Source organism: Lemur catta, chromosome 23 (genome assembly GCF_020740605.2).
Source record: "Lemur catta isolate mLemCat1 chromosome 23, mLemCat1.pri, whole genome shotgun sequence".
NCBI classification, from domain to species: Eukaryota; Metazoa; Chordata; class Mammalia; order Primates; family Lemuridae; genus Lemur; species Lemur catta.
The window spans coordinates 18,537,151-18,557,751 of NC_059150.1; the positions used below are offsets into that span (position 1 = coordinate 18,537,151).

The following is a 20,601-nucleotide window of genomic DNA, read 5'->3' on the forward strand; positions in this document are numbered from 1 at the left end:
GGGGAGGAACCCCTGACTGCGAGTCCCCAGCCTGGCGACAGGACTTTTTGGGTGCTCCACAGGCCAGGGAGCAGGAAGGACCTATGAGCTGCTGCTTTTAAGGGTGAATGCCTACATAAAATGATATGAGGAATACCAGAAAGCATCCAAATATCCTTTCCTGCCACCTGCCATGATGCCTGGAAAACCACCTTTAGAATATTTTTTATGAGGTTCTTAAAGTTCTTCATTCATTGAAAGACCTGTATTAATATGCCAGAGTTCCCCAGGAAGGAGTAATCAACTAGCTCAACGTAACAGATTTCTTGAACACTTATTCTGTGACAAACACAATCAATAAGAAAAAATCGTGACCTTCAAGATGTTCACATTTTAAAGAAAGACACAAGCTTATAACTAGATAATTACAGCTCAGTGGCATGTTGCCATCACAGAAGTATTTGTTTCTCCAGTCGATAAAGATTTACTGAAATCTGCTTTGTTCCGGACACTGTGCTGGACATCAGGGGTGGGAGGCGATGGTGAATAAGAGAGAGAGCATCACTGCAATCATGGAACTTAGGTTCTCATCATGATGAGGGTCAGACTTTAAAAACACATAAACAAGTCAACTTGATAATTTCAGGTAGTCATTAGTGCTACGATGTTACAAAAATGAGAGTTATGAACAACTTTGGATAAGCAAGGCCCATCTAAAGAAGTGATGCTGGCTGGGCACGGTGGCTCACGCCTGTAATCCTAGCACACTGGGAGGCCGAGGCGGGTGGATCGCTCGAGGTCAGGAGTTCCAGACCAGCCTGAGCAAGAGTGAGACCCCGTCTCTACTAAAAATAGAAAGAAATTATCTGGACAACTAAAAATATATATCGAAAAAATTAGCTGGGCATGGTGGCGCATGCCTGTAGTCCCAACTACTCAGGAGGCTGAGGCAGTAGGATCGCTTAAGCCCAGGAGTCTGAGGTTGCTGTGAGCTAGGCTGACGCCACAGCACTCACTCTAGCCCGGGCAACAGAGTGAGACTCTGTTTCAAAAAAAAAAAAAAAAAAAGATGGAAAGGAACTAGCATGCCAAGTCTGGTAGGACAAAACTCCAGGCAGAAGGAGCTGCAAAACCAATCACTTGAAGAGGCGGTGGTCTCCGTTTGCTTGAGGAACAGAGACGAGGCCAGTGTGGATGGACGTTAAGCCTGCAAGACAGGCTAGCGAAAGGCAATGTAGTCGTGGGCTTGGCCAGTTCACGTACATGATGGTAAAGGGTTCGGGTGTCCCCCTAACTGCAGTGGGAAGCCATGGGAGGACTTTAAGCAGGGACGTGCCCTGATCTTATTTACATTTTTTTAAAACATCACTTTGTGGAGGATTAACTCTGGGGGGACAAGTCTGGAAGTAGGCATGTCAGTGACGACGAGGCTCATGTTTCTGTCCAAATGAGAAATGATGGTGAGTTGAGCCAGGCAGTGGAGAAAAAGGGTTGTGAAGTGATTTGGGATCTGTTTCGGTGGGAGAACCAGCTGGACTTGTTAATAGATTGGATAAGGGGGGATGAAAGTATCAAGCAAGACTGATACTGTGGAGGCAGTTAGGTGGGTGAGAGTGACATTGAGAGGTGAAAACTAAAGTTCCCAGCCTGGGTATTATCTGCCTATTTATGGTGACAGTAGTCATGGTGTTCCAGGAGATCCTCTAGGGAGAAAGGGCAAAGAGAGAACTGCGTGAGGATTAAGTGGGAGGCACTCAGCGTTTAGAGGCTGAGCAGAGAAGGAGCCGGCAAAGGACACTGTGGAGAAGCAACCAAAGGGGAGGAAAAGCAGGTGAGTGCAGAGTTGAGGATGCTAAAGACAGTTCCAAGAGCAAGGGAGTAGCTAGGTGAGTAAACTGTAGCTGTGAGGTTGATGAGGATAGAAAACTGACCCAGTGGATTTGGCACTGTGAAGGTCATTGGTAACCTTGACCTCCTAGGCTTCAACGGAGTGGAATGGATGAAAGCCCTGATACATCTGAACAGTGACCAGTCTAGCCTGCCTGAACGCACTGTCTTTGGCATTCCGGAAAGACCACACCCTAAGGTGTGACTCACTCACCTGGGTTCACGTCCTGGCTCTTCCACTCACTACCTGTGTGAACTTGGGCAACTTACCAATCCTTTCTGAGCATCAGTAGTCTCTTCCACAAAATGAGAATAAACACATCTTATAGCATCATCATGGATCTTGCTGGGTGCCATATGTAAAAGCACCAGGCACTAGAAAACAGTAGGTGCTCAATAAGTAGTAGCTTTATTACTTTTACCATCATCATCTCACTTATGTTGCTTGCCCGGTATATTCTGGGTGGGCAAGCTCCTCTCTTCTCTGTGTAACTGCCACCTCTGCATGGCAAGCCCCAGCACAGAATCACCGTGCCTAGCACAGGACCTAAGACGAGCTTCCTGCTCAATACAATGTTTGTGGTGATGACAACTGAACAAGAAATATTTATGGAGCATCAACAGAAACTCTCGGAGAATTCAAGCAGAGGGGAAAATAATCAGTACCTTTCTTCTCTCTCTACAAAGACACCCGGAGCCCACATTGTTACAGAGCCATTAGAGGGTCAAAGACAGCTCCTTTTTCCACTTTCAGAGAGAAGGATGTCCTTTCTTAAAACTTACCCGGGAATTACTTATTGAGTATTTTCCATTGTATATACCACTGCTCTCTAAAGTAGAAAATGTCACTCAAAGAAAATCAGACTTAATACGATGATTCAAAGCTTTATTGAGTATGCTTCACAGATTTTGAGTTGAGAACTACTGCCTTAAGGTCATGGAAAACCAGTGCAAGTGGTTCTAGAAGGAATGGAATTCATGCAACTAGTGCCTAGACTTATACTAGGTGCTCAATAAATATTGAATGAATGAATAAGTCTCCTGGGGCCCCTTTGGCATATTCCTTTTGGGTATCATCCAGAAGAGCTCTGGGGCCTGGCGTGGTGGCTCACACCTGTAATCCTAGCACTCTGGGAGGCCGAGGTGGGTGGATCATTTGAGCTCAGGAGTTCAAGACCAGCCTGAGCAAGAGTGAGACCCCATCTGTACTAAAAATACAAAAATTAGCCAGGCATCGTGGCACATGCCTGCAGTCCCAGCTACTCAGGAGGCTGAGGCAAGAGGATCCCTTGAGCCTAGGAGTTGGAGGTTGCAGTGAGCTATGATGACACCACTGCACTCTACCCATGGTGACAAAGAGAGACTCTGTCTCAAGAAAAAAAGAAGAAAAGAAAGAATTTAAACAGAAGAGCTCTGAGCTGCTAATTGAGTTTTAAGGTGCCCAAGTGAGAGGTAACAATATCCATTCATACAGAGCTCTGTACAAGTTGTATGATCTTGGGCCAGTAGCTCAAAGTCTGAGTGTCAGGTTCCTCAGTTCTTAAATGAGGTAATAAACCCTGTTTTGCAAGGTCATTGGGAGGATTAAATGAGATCGTTGTAAAGCACTCGGCATTAGGGGCCTAGGCACTCACTCCTTTGGTGCAATTGACAAGAGGAATCTTGGCAGCATGCCCTCCCGGTTCCGCATGTAAGCTTCACCCGACAGAGTGGACTAGTGTTGTACGGGCATATACTGCTTTTGTTAGAGACATGTGGAATGCACTCTGCCAGGGAGTGACACATCAGCCACCCAACTCATCCCTCACAAGCAACTGCATCAGTTAAGAGGCCCACAGAATTGCAACTTGCCAAGCAAAGACCCCTCAGCTATTAAGTGGTTCCCTGAACTCACACGACTAAGTCAGCACCTGGGGCTGGCCAACCTCTGGCCTCGCCATCTCTGTCACCTGGGGCTTGTTTGGACTGTGGGCTTCAGGGAAATGCTTCCTGTATTCTGTGTTCTCTAGTTTTGTATAGACATAGATCATCAGATCTGGAAATGTCTTCTGAAAATACCGGGAAGGGTCTCCAATGATCGCCTTTATCCTGAAACAAAACACAGTTTGGCATGCTAGTCTCAAATTTTTCTTCCCCCTTTTACAGCGCATAGCTCCAAAGATCTCTTTGCTCTCTTGATTTCTACAGCAGAATGAATAAGGACTTTGGAATCTGACATAGCAAGACTTATCTCTTGACTCAGTTCTTAAACAAATATAAACTAATTGTACAACCTTTGGCCATTTTATCTTTCTGAACTTCAGTTTTTTTCATTCATCACATGGAAATAGTACAATGCCATAATTCCCTATGTACAATTCCAAAATCCAGAAGAGCCCCTAATTGTAAGTTATTTTGTGAGTTTGCATTTTTGGCAGCAAAAGCTGATTTAACTAACGTGAGGCTATTTTTAGACTTTCATAACTCATCATTCACTTTACCCAGCCATCGGGTCTTCTGTGTTACTTTACCCAGGAACTCACAGCTTCAGTGCAATTTGTTTTACCTTTTTTCTAGCAAAAGCTAAAAAGGAAGATGAGAGTCTGTTGGACGTGTCCATCATTAATTTTCAGGCCATAGTGATAACTCTTTTCCAAACGGAGGAGAGGAAGTAATTTTCTTTCATCAAAATAAATTTTCTTCTTTCCATAGCAGATATGATTTTAGAATTAGATTTTTTAATCATTCTCATTTCACATATGATTTATGGGAACGAAAACAATACTTACCCTTTATTCTTGTCTTCATCAATGTGTTCTCCTATATTCCTAATGAACTTTAGCAGATCACTCACAGTGTTCCGGTAGAAATATATTCTTTTTTTATAGAACTCATTCATTTCTTTCATAACACATTTATTAATCTGCAAAACAAAACATGACATAAAAATGTGGTGGCAACACAAAATAAATTCTGATGGAACACAAATACCAAAAGGCAAAGTATAAATTTGAATATATGTTGCAATTGCCACTAATTACTAAAGTAAATTAATAGAGAGCAAAGAATGAAATAAATGTTGTACACCAAAATGCTGACTATAATTGTGTCTGGGTGTGGAAGTATAAGTAACTGTAAATTTTTGTCTCTATTTTCCAACTAAATTGTCTTCATAAAAAATTAAATATTTTAAAACATGGTTTAAAAACATCTTTGACTGCTCTACTAGAAAATTTGCTCATTGTGCCATACAGTATTTTTATTCTTGTGATCACTTTTCTAAATTCATACTCGATTACATTTCCTCCTTAAAGAGGGTCGTTCGGACTGAAACCAGGCCTGGCTGCCATTGCCAAAGTGAGCGTGCTTGTTTTTCATTTGTTTGGTTTTGTTTTTATGAAGTCTATTTCTAAGAGGTTGCTTGTTTCTCCTTGCCTCTAGCTGTCCCAGGGAACTTCTTTCACGCTAATGCCTTCCTCTTTCTCTGTGCTTGTCACCCTCGTAGATGACTCTCATATTTAGAAAGAGTTTGGGCTAGGAGAACAAGATGCAACAAGTATGAAGTCAGAGGGTCACTCAGGAAGAGTAACCCGTGACAGACCAACACTAGTGATGCTGCTGCGGCCACTGCCTGGTGCAGTGTGTGCGGGGCACACGCGAGGGACGCCAGGCACATATGTGCTCAGCATGGGGCTAGCCTAGAACAAATGCGGGTGTATACCCTGGGAAACTTGGACTCTAGACATGTGCTGACAAAACTGTGTGAACTGAAAATGAGCAAGTCACTAAAATCAACAGAAAAACAAAGTCTAAAATGGGAATTAAATGGTAAAACTTGAAGTCAATCAAAATTCAATATAAGTCAATAAAATTTAGGGGTAAGAACCAATGAATTGGGAAACCAAAAAAACCAGGTTTTCCTTCCCAGCTCTGCCAATCTCTGGCTGTCCAGCCATGGGTAATTCGGGTACCATCTCTGAGTCTCAGTTGCCTCAGCGATTAAATGAGCTGGTGGACTGGACGCCATCATATTAATAGCCTTGTGCAGTGGAGCGGCTTAAGCACACGGCATCCGCAGCCATTCTTGCCAGCTTCAAATCTTGTTGCACCATTTACTGGCTCTCTGTGGTTGGAAGAATTGTCAGTGCTTCAGTTTGCTCATCTGCAAAACGTAGATCATGGTCTCAGAGGATGTTATAAGGATTGAATGTGGGAACTCATGTAAAGTCCTAAGGACTGCAGCCGCCATAGAGTCAAGCACTATGTCACAGTTAGCTATCGCTGTCATCTGTTCCGGTTTCAAATCCATTTCTACAAGTTTCAGTTTTAGCTGCAGTTTTATAGACATTGATTTAGCAAAGGGTCATGGTCACCTACTCTGTGTCTGGGACACAATAACGGGCAGAATGATGGGCAGTCTCTGTCCCCATGGAACTTACAAGCTAGCGAGGAAAATGGACCGTAAGCCAGCAATTACAAGTGTGCTGTGTAGTCTAGAGACAAATGAGGGAAGGAAAGCAAAACGAGAACTGGAAACGAAGAGGTATGGGAGAAGCGGAGGCCCAGGTCAGGCCTAGGATAGAGAAGCTGTTGGTTTCAGTCAAAGACCCCAAGACTGTGGATTCTCCCATAGTCCTTTGCACGTGTCCCTGGGGGCCCAGCACGCATCACACAGCATCGTTTCTGTGGGTTTCCCTGCCCGCAGGGACTATGCTGTATTCTGCTTTGCATGCTCGGGGCCTCACATGGGCCGAGCATCACATTGGTATTTGATAGATGTTTGTTAATTAACAACAGTGAAAGTTCTGATAATACTGACCAGATTGAGATGGTGATTAATTTTGTAGAGTTTCACTATACATAGTTCAGGTTAGGTGGAACTTTTCTTGAAGAGGGGGAATTTGAAAGACCATCTTTTCTTTGCAGAATGTAGAATGTAGGTCCGTACCTGGGTCCTCAGAGCTGGGCTGTGTATGGGCAGTGGAGGCAGCCAGCCTCTCCCAGGACTGACACGCCCCGTGGTGGGGCACCTTGCTGGGGTGAAGCTCTAGGTAGTCAGCTGCTCTTGTCATAATGCTAATAGGATTATCAGCCAGGCGTGGGGGAAAGGCTCACAGGCTGGGACAAAGCCATCTTAAGGGAGAGCCTGAATCACAGTCTGTCAGGGTCTACTCTGCAGTACACAGAGCAAATGGGAGTTTACTCGGGTCTCAGGGACAGAGGGAGGACCTGGCCCCGAAAGGGGTGGTAGAGACCTGTAAGAGCCAAGAGAGCCTGGCTTGGGGAGCGGGAGGACGAAAATCACCTTTATTAGCCCCTGGTCAGCCAAGGGTATAAAATAAGTCAGAAAAACTAACACAAAGCATTACACAGATTCTCATTCCTGGAATAACCCCTGGACCGTAGGAACTATTCATACCTTTTTAGTCCACTTGGCAAAGCTTTTGGAATGTTCAGATGGTCCAAGTTGCAGGAGTTTGAAGATCTCACTTTCAGAATCTCGCTTTTTGATGTCGGATTCATTTCCCACATTCCGAAGTGTCCTATAGCGGCTGAGGGTGACAGAATTATCATGATCATTCCATCCTTCCCGCTCTTCCCAGAAACAGAAAACTATTAGATTTTGGTTTTTAATACAAGAGTCAAACCATATCTTCAAAACTTCTTCATGATGGGAGAAGGAGGCATCTCTTCCCGCTCCCAACAGTCTTCAGAAGAGGAAACCAGAATCCAGAGAGGTTAGGTCATCTCTCCAAGGACACATAGCCAGTAAACGTCAAGCAGACAGGAAAGCCTGGGTCTGCCGATTCCCAGCCCCACCTCCTGCCCACACCAGCTCACCCTGTCCACCTCCTGCGGCACCCACTCAAGTTTTACTTACCTCTCCCAACTCCAAAAGAAGGGGTGACCCAGTAGGTCACTCAGACAGTCCCTCATATTTTCCCCGGGGTGGAACAGACGATGAATGAGGTCCTTAGTTTCCTCATCCGGAGAAAGTAGAACGACCTCTTCATTGCTTTGAGCCTTCAGCTTCTCAAAAGAGATGTCTTCCTTCTTTACCACGTATAGGACCAGCCGTCCAAGGGCCTACGCAAGAGCCACAAATCAAGCCAAAGGCGCTTGTGAATTATTTCTCTATTTGGGTAACCCTGGAAGGTGTGGTGCAGGATGTAAGCAAATGGAAGACAGGAGAGATCTTAGGGAGTGAGTCTGCAGGCCTATTAGGAAGCAAAGACACAAATCAGCACAGAGAACTCTTCAAGGTCCACACAATTTAGGTTTACAAAGAGCAAGAGCTAATTCTGGGACAGAGTCGTCAGGGCACACTGCTTGGAGGAAAAGGGATTTGAGCTGGGCCTCAAATGTATGTATAGGCTATAGATAAATTGGGGAAAGGGAGAATGTTTTAAGCAAGGGGGGTACCAGGAGCCTGTCTGGGAACCGGGTCTTTGGGTCTGGGGCTACATCAGGCAGCAGATAAAGGAGCCAGTCCAGGACAGGAGGGTCACAGTGACAGCCCCAGGGACTGGGACAAGGCAGGAAGGAAAGGCGGAGAAGGAGGTCCTCCTAGGAACTCTCTGCACTAGTCAGAACACCAGTCAGGGAAGAGCCGAAACCGAGAGGCCAGACACATGGATGGAGAGCTCTTGCCCATTGGGCTCAAAGTTCAGCAGACTGCGGAACTCTGCGAGACAGAACTGTCCCGGCAGGGTCAGAGTCAGCCTGGGAGTCTGGTCTGCAGAGGCCAGTGTCCATGTCTGCTCAGGACAACAGCTGTTCCAGGGTCTGATTTGACCACGATTAGGCTCTTTCCAGACGGGGACTGGCCTTATCCCTCCCAGGTGTTCTCAGAGGCCCTTAGTAACTGGCCTTCTTCAGAGCTTAGCCCACCAGTTGAATGGGGTGGAAAAAAAAAATCTCACTTCTGCCCAGAGGCAGAAAAATAACTCCTGGGTGTATTTTGGAGATATTTTGAAAATCCCTCCTGGACGTATTTGGAGAAGAGGTGTGGCGTGCTCAGTTTATTTACTTACGTAGCTGGCAGAGGAAGAGAGAGATCCAAAGAGATACAGAAAGGTGCCACAGAGACAGCCAACTTGACACTGACCCAGGCTGTCACAACTTCTCCTCTTCACCTTCAAAGCTCTGCTGTGGGAGAGGCCCAAGGAAATGCTGTGGTCTACAGGGAAGTGAGGACAGGGAACAAGACAGGGGGAAAGCCTCGAAAGTTCCTTTCTTCCTGGTTAAAATAGGAACGTCCTCTCATTGGCCATAGGAAATAAGGCAATGAACGAACAAAGAAGCAGAAGGAAGAGAAAGTAGGCTGGGTTGCAGAAATTACCTCTAGATCTCTCTTGATTTCCTGTGGATCTCCAGCCCACTTGATGCTCTTATCAAAATCCGCCAGGCGAGCCGCATTCTTAGAATCTAAGGGACAGTTTGCAGAGGTGTATTGAAAATATTCATTCTCCATGATGTGAGAGTCAATTGATTTAAATAAACATGGAGCATCCTGTACAATCCATCACCTCTGAGGAAGGTAATAACCTTATATCTGTATTGCTATTTATTCCTCAAAACACTTTGTCATGTGCACTGTTTTGTTCCATCTATTAGGTCTCTGCCAAGAGCAGGACTTTTTATTTCATTTGTGCCAGGCCAAGGAGTAGGAAGGGATGAGGCTTAATATAACCAGCTCCTCATTCACGCAGTTCCTTGGGAAATCAGCATAGATTTGTAAAGGAGCTGCTGGTGGGAGTTAAGGTTACATCCTACGGCTAAAAACAACTAACCAACAAGGCTCGAAATCCAAGACTGTCCACTAAATCGAGCTAACCAGTCACAGCCACTATGACATTTGAAACAGTTATCATATATCAACTGTGTGCTTGCAATGAATCACTGCTTCCTTGTCCCCTCCAGAATCTTCTGCCCTTGAATGAAGCCACTGAGTCCTCCAAAGGGGGGATGAATAGATGAGAGTTTGGGAACGGGGTGAAAGGAGGCACATCAGTGATTTGTCTGCGGGGAGGCGGTCCCCTGCCTCTGGCTTGAAGGAGCCTGAGAAGGAAGGCTGGGTAACCCCAGATAGGACAGTGACCGGTACAGGTCCTACCCTGCAACTCTGCTATAATCACGTATTAGTTTCTTGAGTGGTTTTAATTAAAACAATCATATTTTTAATTCCTAAATTCTCTGTTTGGTTCTTTTCACAATGCCATCTTTGCTTCTTAGATGTAATAACCTATCTTTGTTCTCTGGCTTTATCAATGATACTTACTTTAAATTTGTATTGTGGTTGCTCAATATGATAGGCTAAATAAATATTCACTTTCTAATTCCTGGAATGTGTGAATGTTACTTGATATCATTAAAAAAAGGACTTTTCAAATGTGATTTAGTTAGGAATCTTGAGATGGGGAGATTATTCTGGATTATTAGGGTGAATCCTAAACCCAATGACAAGTATCCTTACATGACAAAGGCAGAAGGAGTTCTGATGACAGAAGAGAAGAAGGCAATGTGACCATGGAGGCAGAAACTGGAGTGATGTGGCCATAAGCTGGTTACCAGAAGCTGGAAGAGGCAAGGAACAGATTCTCTCCTGAAGCCTCCACCTCCTACACCTGATTTGGGGCCTGTGGAACAGATTTTGTAATTCTGCCTCCTGTGAGAGAATAAATTTCTGTTGCTTTAAGCTACCAAGACTGTGGCAATTTGTTTCAGTAGCCATAGGAAACTAGCACATTCAGTTAGTTCACATGTTGTCCTGACATCCTCAATTTTGACCTCAGTTTTGCCATTAACTTTTGTAGTTACTGCCACCTTGTCGGAAGGAACTGACCTGTAGGATTCTCTGGCTTGCAGAGTTCTTTAGGACTTCAAATTTCTGGAGCTGATTTCATCCAAGACATACCTGCATATTTTTATTTTGCTAAGGACATATAAGGTTAGCCTGGCATTCTGCGGGCATGCACCAACATCCATGTGGGGTAAGGGAACTCAGTTATAATTCTCAGCGGGAGAGACTGCACGGTAATTATGAATTTAGTGTAACAATCCTCAAATTGAATAATCCTCGTTTACTCTAGACCTTTCCTTTATGCAATGGAGAACTTTTCCTTTTGTAAACAAAGACCCCACAATTTCTAAGGGAGAATTGCGGGTCGGGAACTCACCTATTAAGATGTTCTGTGGCTGCAGATCCTGGTGAGTGTATCCACACGACAAGTGTAGTTCTCGAACAGCCTTAAATATAGATAGGAGGACATTTCGGGCAAACTCATCTTCCTCATTTTCCACAGTTTCCCCTCTGTGCACAAGCAAGCGCGCTTCCAGAGTCTCTTCACAGAGGGTGACACACACGTACAGGCAGCCCCTGTGGCTCTCACTCCCATAGAATGTCACCAAGTCACTGTTCTCTCGGCTGCTTTGCAGACAGGAGACTTCCTGTTGCGCACGCGCGCTGCCTTCGCAGAATGTCTTCACCGCCACCTCTCGCTCCTCGTAGATCCCCAGGTAGACGCCCCCTTCAGAAGTGTCAGCAATTTTATATGTTTCTTCAATAAAGATCTTGAGTTTGCCTATCATAGGGCGGAACGTTCTGCGGAGATTTTTCAGGGCCGCCCCCCACCGTGAACTCTGAGGCTTCCAGTCCTCAGCAGGAGGGAGAAAATGTTCTCTAGCTCCATGGAGGAGAAGAAACGTCACAAGGGAGCTGTCGTAGTTCCGCTTGGCTATCATGACCAGGTCCCCACAGTCTGTGCTGGCCCCGCGGATGCACAGCAACCGGGCGATTTCGCCCAGTTTGAGCTCGACAGCAATCAGCAGCGCCGCTTTGCCCTCGCAGTCTGTGTCGTCGATCTCCACGTGCTCTTGCTCCAGAAGCATCTGCACCAAACCCAGGTGCTTCTTCTCCACCGCCAGGATCAGGGGCGTCTTCCCCCTGTCTCCCCTCGCGTTGACGTCAGCCCCGCGGTCCAGCAGAAGGCGGGTAATGGCCTCCACGTCCCCATCACGGGAGCTCAGAAGAGCATGGATCAAGGCGTTTCTGCCCATATTGTCGCGGGCGTTGACATCCGCCCCCATCTCATCCAGGAGAATCCCCACGACTTCCAGGTGGCCTTCCCCAGCGGCGTCCATGAGCGCCGTGGCCCCTCCTTTCCTGAGCCGCTCTTGGTCCTGCTTTGTCCTCCTGCTCAGGTTCACCTCTGCGCCACTCGCGTGAAGGAATCTCAGGGCAGCGACCCTACCGTACGCGGCGGCTTCCATGAAAGCCGTGAAGCCGTGAAAATCGCACTCATTGACGTCTGCTCCTTTAGAGAGGAAAAGTTTGAGCAGCCGCACGTTTCCCACGATGGCTGCGACGATGAAGGGCGTGGCCCCATTCCTCTTCCTCAGGCAAGGGTCCGCACCGTGATGGAGCAGAAGCTCCACGATGTCCTCCCTGCTAGCTTGCACCGCGTTATGCAGAGCTGTCCAGCCCCCTGACTCTTCCTGGAAATTGACATCAGCTCCTCTTTCCAGCAATTGCTGGACCATCTGGACATCTTTTTTCGCAACAGCTTGGATCAGCGAGCGGTTGTCCTCCATGGTAGCCGGCCTAGCGCTGGAGGACGCGGGTCCCTCCTGGGCATTGTCATGACCCTTGGTCTCCATGAGGGTAAATGCCACTGGCTGCAACTTTTTGCCTTTTCTTTGAGAAAATGAAAACTATCTCCTTGGGATCTAATCAGTTATCTGACTGTGGATCCACAGCATGAGGAGGAACCATGTTCTGTCTTCTGGCATTCCACCTGGACACAGAGAGAGGTACTCTGTAATAGGGAGAAAAACATCTGAATCAGAGAAATTAATTTTACTGGCAACTTTTTCTGAATATGTCTACTTATTATTATAGACCTTTAAAATTACAGAATAGTGTGAATATACGTAAATTCAAAATAAGGAAATTATTACGCGATAGTCCCACTGCCTAGAAACAGCCACTGTTAATATTTTAGCATATTTCTATCGTTTTTTTAAACAGTTGGGCTCATACTGTACAACTTTGTATCCTGCTTTTTTCATTTAATGTCATACTATAAATAATCTCCTATGCTATTACAAAGATTTTTAAAATTTTAATGGTTGTGCAATATGCCATGATACAGTTGTTTCATTTCTCTATTACTATTACATTTAAAAATAAGCCTTAAACAAGATTTTTTTAATTACAAATTTTTTAACAATTCTAAATGATGTTGCAGCTTATTTTATTTATTTATTTATAATTTTTTATTTTTTTATTTCAGCATATTACAGGGGTACAAATGTTTAGGTTACATATATTGCCTTTGCCCCACCCAAGTCAGAGCTCCAAGCGTGTCCATCCCCCAGACAGTGCACACCGTACCCATTAGGTGTGAATATACCCATCCCCTCCTCCCCCTCCCACCTGTCTGACACCCAGTGAATGTTACTACTATATGTGCACTTAAGTGTCGGTCACTTAAGTCAGTTAATACCAGTTTGATGATGAGTACATGTGATACTTGTTTTTCCATTCTTGTGGTACTTCACTTAGTAGAATGGGCTCCAGCTCTATCCAGGATAATATAAGAGGTGCTAGATCACCATTGTTTTTTGTGGCTGAGTAGAACTCCGTGGTATACATACATCACATTTTATGAATCCACTCACATATTGATGGGCACTTGGGTTGTTTCACATCTTTGCAATTGTTGCAACTTATTTTAGCTTGTTTTCCTATGATAGATGTTATGATAGATTTTGTATGATAGACCTCAAAGAACTGAATGACTGGTCAAGAATATGATTGTATTTAGGATTTTCAATCTATGTTAACAAATTTCTTTCAACGTCATGTAAACATACCAGAAATAGGTGGCCTCGGGGGTGGGGGGAGCCCTCATTTAATAGGAAAAATGTATTTCATGGATTTTGTCCATTTGCATTTCTTATATTACCAGGACAGTTGATCACTGTGTTCACTGACTCTGCATGTTCTCTTTGTACAACTGTGTGTCCCTATTCAAATACAGATGATCTCCAACTTACCATGGTTCCACTTACATTTTTTTGACTTTACGATGATGTGAAAGCAATACACATTCAGTAGAAACCATACTTTAAATAACTATGCAACCATTCTGTTTTTCACTTTCAGTACAGTATTCAGTAAATTACATAGGATATTCAACACTTTATTATAAAATAGGCTTTGTGTTAGATGATTTTGCCCAACTCTCGGCTAATGTAAGTGTTCTGAGCACATTTAAGTTAAGCTAGGCTAAGCTATGATGTTCAGTAGGTTAGTATATTAAATGCATTTTCAACTTACTATATTTTCGTATGGGTTTATCAGGATGTAATTCCATCATAAGTCAAGGAGCATACAAGTAGTGGAAAGAACTTGGATTGTGACTTCAGCAAGATATAAGCCCCTGGCTGTTGTCAACGGAAAAGAAGCCACACCCTGTAAAATAATTTAAAGAGGTTTATTCTGAGCCAAATTTGAGGACTATGACCCGCAGCTACACCCAAGAAGGCTTGAGCAAGGGGACTTGCTGTAGTTGGGTACAGTTTGGTTTTATACATTTTAGGGAGACAGGAATTACAGGTAAAGTCATAAATCAATACATGGAAAGCATACATTGGTTTGGCCCGAAAAGGTGGGACATCTCAAAGTGGGGGCTTACAAGTCATAGGTGAGTTTAAGGATTCTTTAGTTGACAATTGGCTGAAAGAGTTAAGCTTTGTCTAAAAGACCAGGAGTCAGCAGAAAGGAGTTAAGATAAGGATCATCTATCTTTCGTGCAATGCTAGAATCAGGTTGGGAAGTAAACCACATTATATTGGGTAAACAAAACCTGTGTAGTGAGATTTTATCATCTGCAGGCATGACTCACCAGGCCCCATTAGAAGGGAATTTGGGGGCAACAGAAAAGATCAATGTTCAGTCCTCACTGTGTAACTTTATATTGTTGCTTCCTGATGTGTAATTTTAGATTGTTGAGTCTCAATTTTCTGCTTCCTCGAATGTGGACCGCAATAAATATGGTCATGCGTGTAAAGTGCATTAAAGCACAATGTGCTGTGAATATTAGGCACTCAATGAATGATAGGGCTAATTATGTCCCATTATGAAAAATATTTTTAACAAATCTTATTCTTCCCACCCACGTGCGTATAGTTACTACACAAATAGGGAACCTGAAGGTATAAATTTAGTCCAACTGTCCTCAGTCAGATCTGAGAATTATAGATCCAATCCAGTCATCAGACAGCCCCAAACTGTTACCTGAATATGTAAATGCATCTACTACACAATTCACAAAGCAACCCTTTTACAGCAATCTCACCACTCTGACATTTTCAAAGCCTCAGAGGTTTATTGATTAGACCCTCCGAGGTCTAATCAACTGTGCGACACGAACACGACCACCAGGCATTGAAATCCTGGAACCAAACTCCCACGGACAGTCCCAGTTACAAGCGGATGTGAGGTCAGCGGGTACAAAGCAGAGACGGAAAGAAAGTCAAGGAAACTAAGCAAAACGTCAGAGGAGAGAATCAAGACACCCCAGCGAAAGCGCCGTATCAGACAAGCCCTGCTTTCAATTTCATTTTCTCCTGTGACCAGAGTTGCCTTGGAAACAGAGGGACTGTGACAGACCCTGGGAGGACAGGGCTCCGGCGGCGGAAGGGCCCGCGGGGCAGCTCTGCTTCCACTCTGCAAGTCCTCTGGCCCCCAGCATGTCCAGGGCCCGAAGCCCAGGAATTCTTGAGAACGACTTCCCAGCTGTTTCCAGTTCTCCTTCTGCCCATCTTACCTTCTCAGCGCAGACCGAGCCTGTGTTCTTCCTTTGTCGGCTCCCGGGAAGGCTGTCCCCAGCCGGGGCCGATTCCTCCTTCTGCTTCCGCGGGGCGGGGAGGGGCGGGGAGGGGCGAGCGGAGGGCAGGTGGCCACACACCCACAGCCTGGCGTCACCGGCCCGGGGCAGACGCTGGCACAGCCCCGGGGGAGAGCGACAGCTCCTGCCTCAACGCCGGTGGCGAATCTGATGACAGGGATCCTTTCAGCCTTTCAGCCATCGCTCTTGTATGCTTTCCGTGTTATGCCAAATCCTGTCTTCTTAGGAGAAAGGAATGGAAGGTAAACACTTACCGAGCGAGCACCTGCTGTGTGCCGGGCCCTGTGCTTCACAGGCGGCATCGTCCCAGTTAACAATTATGGGACAATTATGAGAATTAGCTCACAGAAGCTAAGTGCGCTCAAAGCCCTGCCAGCCATCCGAGCTGGCTGGACTCGCTGTCCCCAGGCAATGTGGCCTCCGCGGAAGGGGAGGGACTGGCAGTCTGGAGGCCGGTCCTACAGCCAGCACTGTGGCTGTCTCGCTGAGTGGCCTCAGGCAGGTGGTTTGACAGTATTGGGCCTCATTCTCTCCTGGCTTTGAAGGTTCCATTCTGCTCCAGAAGCTCCGTTCCTGACCATTTTCCTAGCGCTGAACTGTGCACTGTGTACAGCACTGCTGGGTACCGTGTACAGCACTGCTGGGTACCGTGTACAGCATGCTGCAGGGGAAGGTATCCCATCCCCAAAGAGTACCCAGTCTTGCCAGGGAGACAAAGCCCCGAGAGAGCTGTGAACAGCACGCAGTGCATGGGCACATGACAGTCACCTGTGCCACATCATCCAGCCCCTGGGCCTCTACCACCCCTTACATTCCACTGACCCCCCAGGCCTCTCGCTCTAACTCCAGCCTCTCTGTTGAGTTTCAGACCCACACAATTTGAACATGTCCCAAACAGAAACCCTCATCTCTCACTAAATCTGCCCCTCCTCCCATTTTCTCCACCTCCATGAATGAATGGCAGTGCCACCTGGAGGCCACCACTCATCCTCATCCCCACACCAAGTCCCCTGCTCTCGTCTGCAAAGGAAGGACTGCTCTCAGACCTTGCACTGTGTATTGCAAACTGATGATTTGCTTCCTAGCCCCCATCTATTGTTCCACCCGGCATCATTGATTCCCCATAGTTTTCAGGACAAAGTTCAAAATCCTTAACCAATTATTCATTCAATTAATATTTATTGAGCACCCACTATATTGGCAGTGGGACTGTTCTAAAAGCTTGGGACACAGTGATTTACCACACAAGGTCTTCGTGGAGTTCGTGGAGCTTGCATCTCAGTCGGCAGAAATAGATCGTAAACAATGGAAAACCCAACATATTTCTTCAGGTGATGGTACAGTCCCTGAATGTTCCTTCCCCCAATGGACATCGCCACTCCCACCCTCCAGTTCCTCGTCACGTCACATTGCTTCCCACGTCTATGTCTTGGCCTGTGCTACTTTGCCACCTGAACTAATGATAATGGTAGGAAGAATGATGATGCTATCAATGCTGTTAAAAATAGCAAACATTTATGTAGCTCTTTCCCATGCTCCAGGAACTGTTCTGAACACTTTAGATATGTTAAATCATATAATCTCGTCCTCGTGAGGTAGGCACTATTTTTTTCCCCTATTTTACAGATGAGGAAGCTGAGGCATAAAATGGTTACGTAACTTGCTCTGTTCCAGGGATTTGGGCTACACCACCGAACAACACAGAGAAAGATGCCTGCCTTCATTCTCATGGAAACCAGACGATGAGCACAGTTAATAAATCATATAGTATGTTTGATGGTGAAAACTCTACAGAGAATAATAAAGTAGAATAAGGCAGGTTGCAAGTGCTAGAATGAGGATTGTCGGGGAGGGCTTCATTCAGAAGGTGACATTTGAGCAACGATTTGAGGAAGATGCAGAAGGAAGCTTTGCAAATGTCTGCATCAAAAACACAGTCATCAGAGGGAAGAGCAAGTGCAAAGGCCCTGAGGCAGGAGCATGCCTGGTGTGATCCAGGAGCAGCAAGGAGGCCAGTGAGGCTGGAGCAGAGTGAGTGAGGGGAGATGGCAAGAGGAGGTTCCGGTCATGTAGGGTCTTAGGACCCACGGTAAGGACTTTGGCTTCTACACTGAACAAGATGGCAGCCATTGGAGAGTGGGAGCAGGGGAGTAATGTGATCTGAATTATTTTGGGGGGATCATTATCAGTGCTGCACTAAGAAGAACCTAGAGGTTGAGAGCAAAGGCAGAAGCTGGACAGGCGGTTAGGGAGCTATTGGGTAACCCCGCTCAGAGCAGACGGTGGTCCAGAGCACGGCAGTCATGCAGAAGTAGCAGTGGGTGTTAGTGTGTCCTGAACAGATGATTTGGTAAAGACTACTGAGCAGGAGCACGTGTGTAGTGAAACAAAGTTAGGTGCACTAATGTACCACAGCGAGGGAGAACTCACCGCAGGAACTATGGAGTATCTTACAAGGGGAAGTCAGGGGGCTTGTTATACTTGATAGAACAAGGTAAATCCTATTATACCAAGTCAGGGTTTGGAGTTCGTTTTAGGTGATTTGGGGGAGGGTGCAAGGAAATACAAGTCTGCTCCCAACTGGGTGCTGTTGAGAAGCAGAGCAATTTGATGATCTAGGAATCAGGAGGAGGGAAGTGGAGCTAGAGCTGTCATTGGTAAAGAAACAGCCGTCCCTCATGCCGGCCAAGAGAGGGAGGTGTTGGGTCACTTTTGTGGTGGCACAGTATTGTGTCTGCCTCATGCTCAGGCCTCATTAAGAAGTGGCCTTATTTTTGTCTCGTTCCACCATGGTCGCAGGATGGCCTCGTCTAATGATTGTTGACATTCTGTGGAGTTGTTTGTGCTCAGTGGGAGCGTGACACACTAGCCGCCAGAGCTATTTTTCTAAATTTTTATTTGTTTGTTTTCTCTCCATTACATATCTAGGGTTAAGACAGAGTTCCAAAGCAGATAATGGTTTTATACATGGGAACAATCTCCATTTGGAAAAAATCCAACTGGTCTGAATGAATCATTTTAGAATATTAAATATCACTCCCCTCACTCAGCCTGACAATCCGTTCCTCCAGGAGAGTTTTAAATGACCCCAGGTTGGGTTCCCGTGGCAGATATTTCTGACTGATTCTTCAGAGGTAGGCTGGCACTCTGGTTCATTACATTTTTATGACTCTCAAAACCCACTTCCAAAAAGGATTTGAGGCCACTTATAATAAAAATCCCAGATTTAATAAGACTCCAAATGATCAACACAAGAATCAGAGATGCAACAAATGGCAGAGGAGGATGACTATCACGTTATTAAATAGGAAACTTAACTCTGGGTCAAGGCCACGGCAAAGAGGGTAAAAACTAACCCCCCGCAAAGGAAGCACAGCAATTTATCAGTTCAAAACCTGGTTTGCAGTGGCCAGTTACAGTTGTTATATCACACAAGCAAGCACAAGAGGAGTGGCACCTGGCACCAGCTACCCCTCCTAGGGACATGTACACGTGGAAGGGGTCAGTTTGGTGAACAAGCACAACACAGGAACCATGATTACCCCAGACCATCTTGAATCCGGAGAATCAGGAGGGGTTGACCCAAGAGACAGGTGGAGTGTGACTGCTGTCCAGGCAGGAGGAGGGATCAATCTGTCCACAAAGACACCCCAGTCACCAGCTGGGTCCAGAGGTCCACACTCTGAAGAAGGAGTCACCAAGCGCAGAAGAGAGCCCTCCCAGGAGTAGGCGGAAATCCTAGGCTGGGAACATGGAGAGAGAAAGGCCAAGGCCAAGGCAAAATGTAAGGACAGCTCCTTCCTTCGCTCTGGCTCCGTCCTCACACCCAAGATGTTAGAATTGAGCAATGTCCTCAATCTTTCCTCCCTTTGACCAGAAAGACCCTAAGACTCCAGGGATTTGCTCTAAGCTCAGGATTAAATTGCAATTTTACTTACAAAAGCCCTTCTTGGATCTTGGTGAGACATCAACGGGGTTACACTGAATCAAACATAGTACTGCTGTTCTCACATCAGTAATGTGAGAGTGGTCTGGGATGTTTTGCTATGCAGCTGGGCAATTTACCTAAACTTTCTGGGCCTTGATTTCTACATCTGTGAAATAGAGAGGATAATAATAGTAGCTACCTCCTGGGAATGTTATGAGGAGTGCAGAAATTAATATATGTGAAGTACTCAGAACAGTGCCTGCCGCATACAAGTAGCTACCATGTTTTGAACACTTACTGTCAAGCACTATGATAAATATTTTTCATAAATGTTCTCATTGTCATCACAAAAGTCCTATGAAGCCAATATTATTGTTATTCACATTTTACAAAAAGAAGTGAGGCTCTCAGAAATCAACTAATATGCTGACAATAACTCAGCTAACAACTAGCAGATATGGGACTAAATTCAGTTACCTAACTTCTGACCCTGCCGACTGCACCGTTACACCCTGCTCTCTGTGAAGCTGCCCCTTGGAACTGCAAGACGGAATTAGCTTAGGCAATTCTACTCTCCAGCACAGAACTGTCCCTTAAGTGGGAACCCATTACAAATATGAGATTAATCCACACATTATTGCTTTTCTCAAAGTTTAAATTAAATCGTTCTCCAGTTTACTGATCAAAGCTTGAAAATCACCAACACTGTAAGTCAAGAGATATCTTTTCTAAATGAAGGGGCCTCAAACTCCATTATCCAGCACCTAAGTGCCTTACAACTCTTACCCTTGGGATCATACCTCAGTTATTTAAATTTCAAATCTCTCTTCCTTAAAGCAATTCGAATAACTGAACCAATTTAAAGGATTCCATGACAGTAAATTACCTTGAGGTCAGCAGAGTAACAGGCCC

The 20,601-nt window shown here is 45.5% G+C and overlaps 1 protein-coding gene across 3 annotated transcripts; it reads right to left on the reverse strand.

Moving 5' to 3' along the window:
* Nucleotides 1–3,196: 3,196 nt before the first annotated feature.
* Nucleotides 3,197–15,814, reverse strand: RNASEL (ribonuclease L). 3 transcript variants are annotated; one of them, XM_045536156.1, is made up of 8 exons: nucleotides 15,681–15,814; nucleotides 14,189–14,323; nucleotides 11,025–12,662; nucleotides 9,188–9,273; nucleotides 7,727–7,932; nucleotides 7,265–7,397; nucleotides 4,635–4,768; nucleotides 3,197–3,954 (listed from the first exon to the last, which is right to left on the reverse strand). In XM_045536156.1, exons 3-8 carry the CDS (start codon nucleotides 12,502–12,504, stop codon nucleotides 3,765–3,767), a joined length of 2,229 nt encoding a protein of 742 aa, XP_045392112.1. In that variant the 5' UTR covers nucleotides 12,505–12,662; nucleotides 14,189–14,323; nucleotides 15,681–15,814; the 3' UTR covers nucleotides 3,197–3,764. The 3 variants fall into 3 exon arrangements, with proteins under 3 accessions (XP_045392112.1, XP_045392113.1, XP_045392111.1); XM_045536157.1 differs by lacking the exon at nucleotides 14,189–14,323 and having other exon boundaries at nucleotides 11,025–12,641; XM_045536155.1 differs by lacking the exon at nucleotides 14,189–14,323.
* Between the last annotated feature and the right edge of the window lie 4,787 nt (nucleotides 15,815–20,601).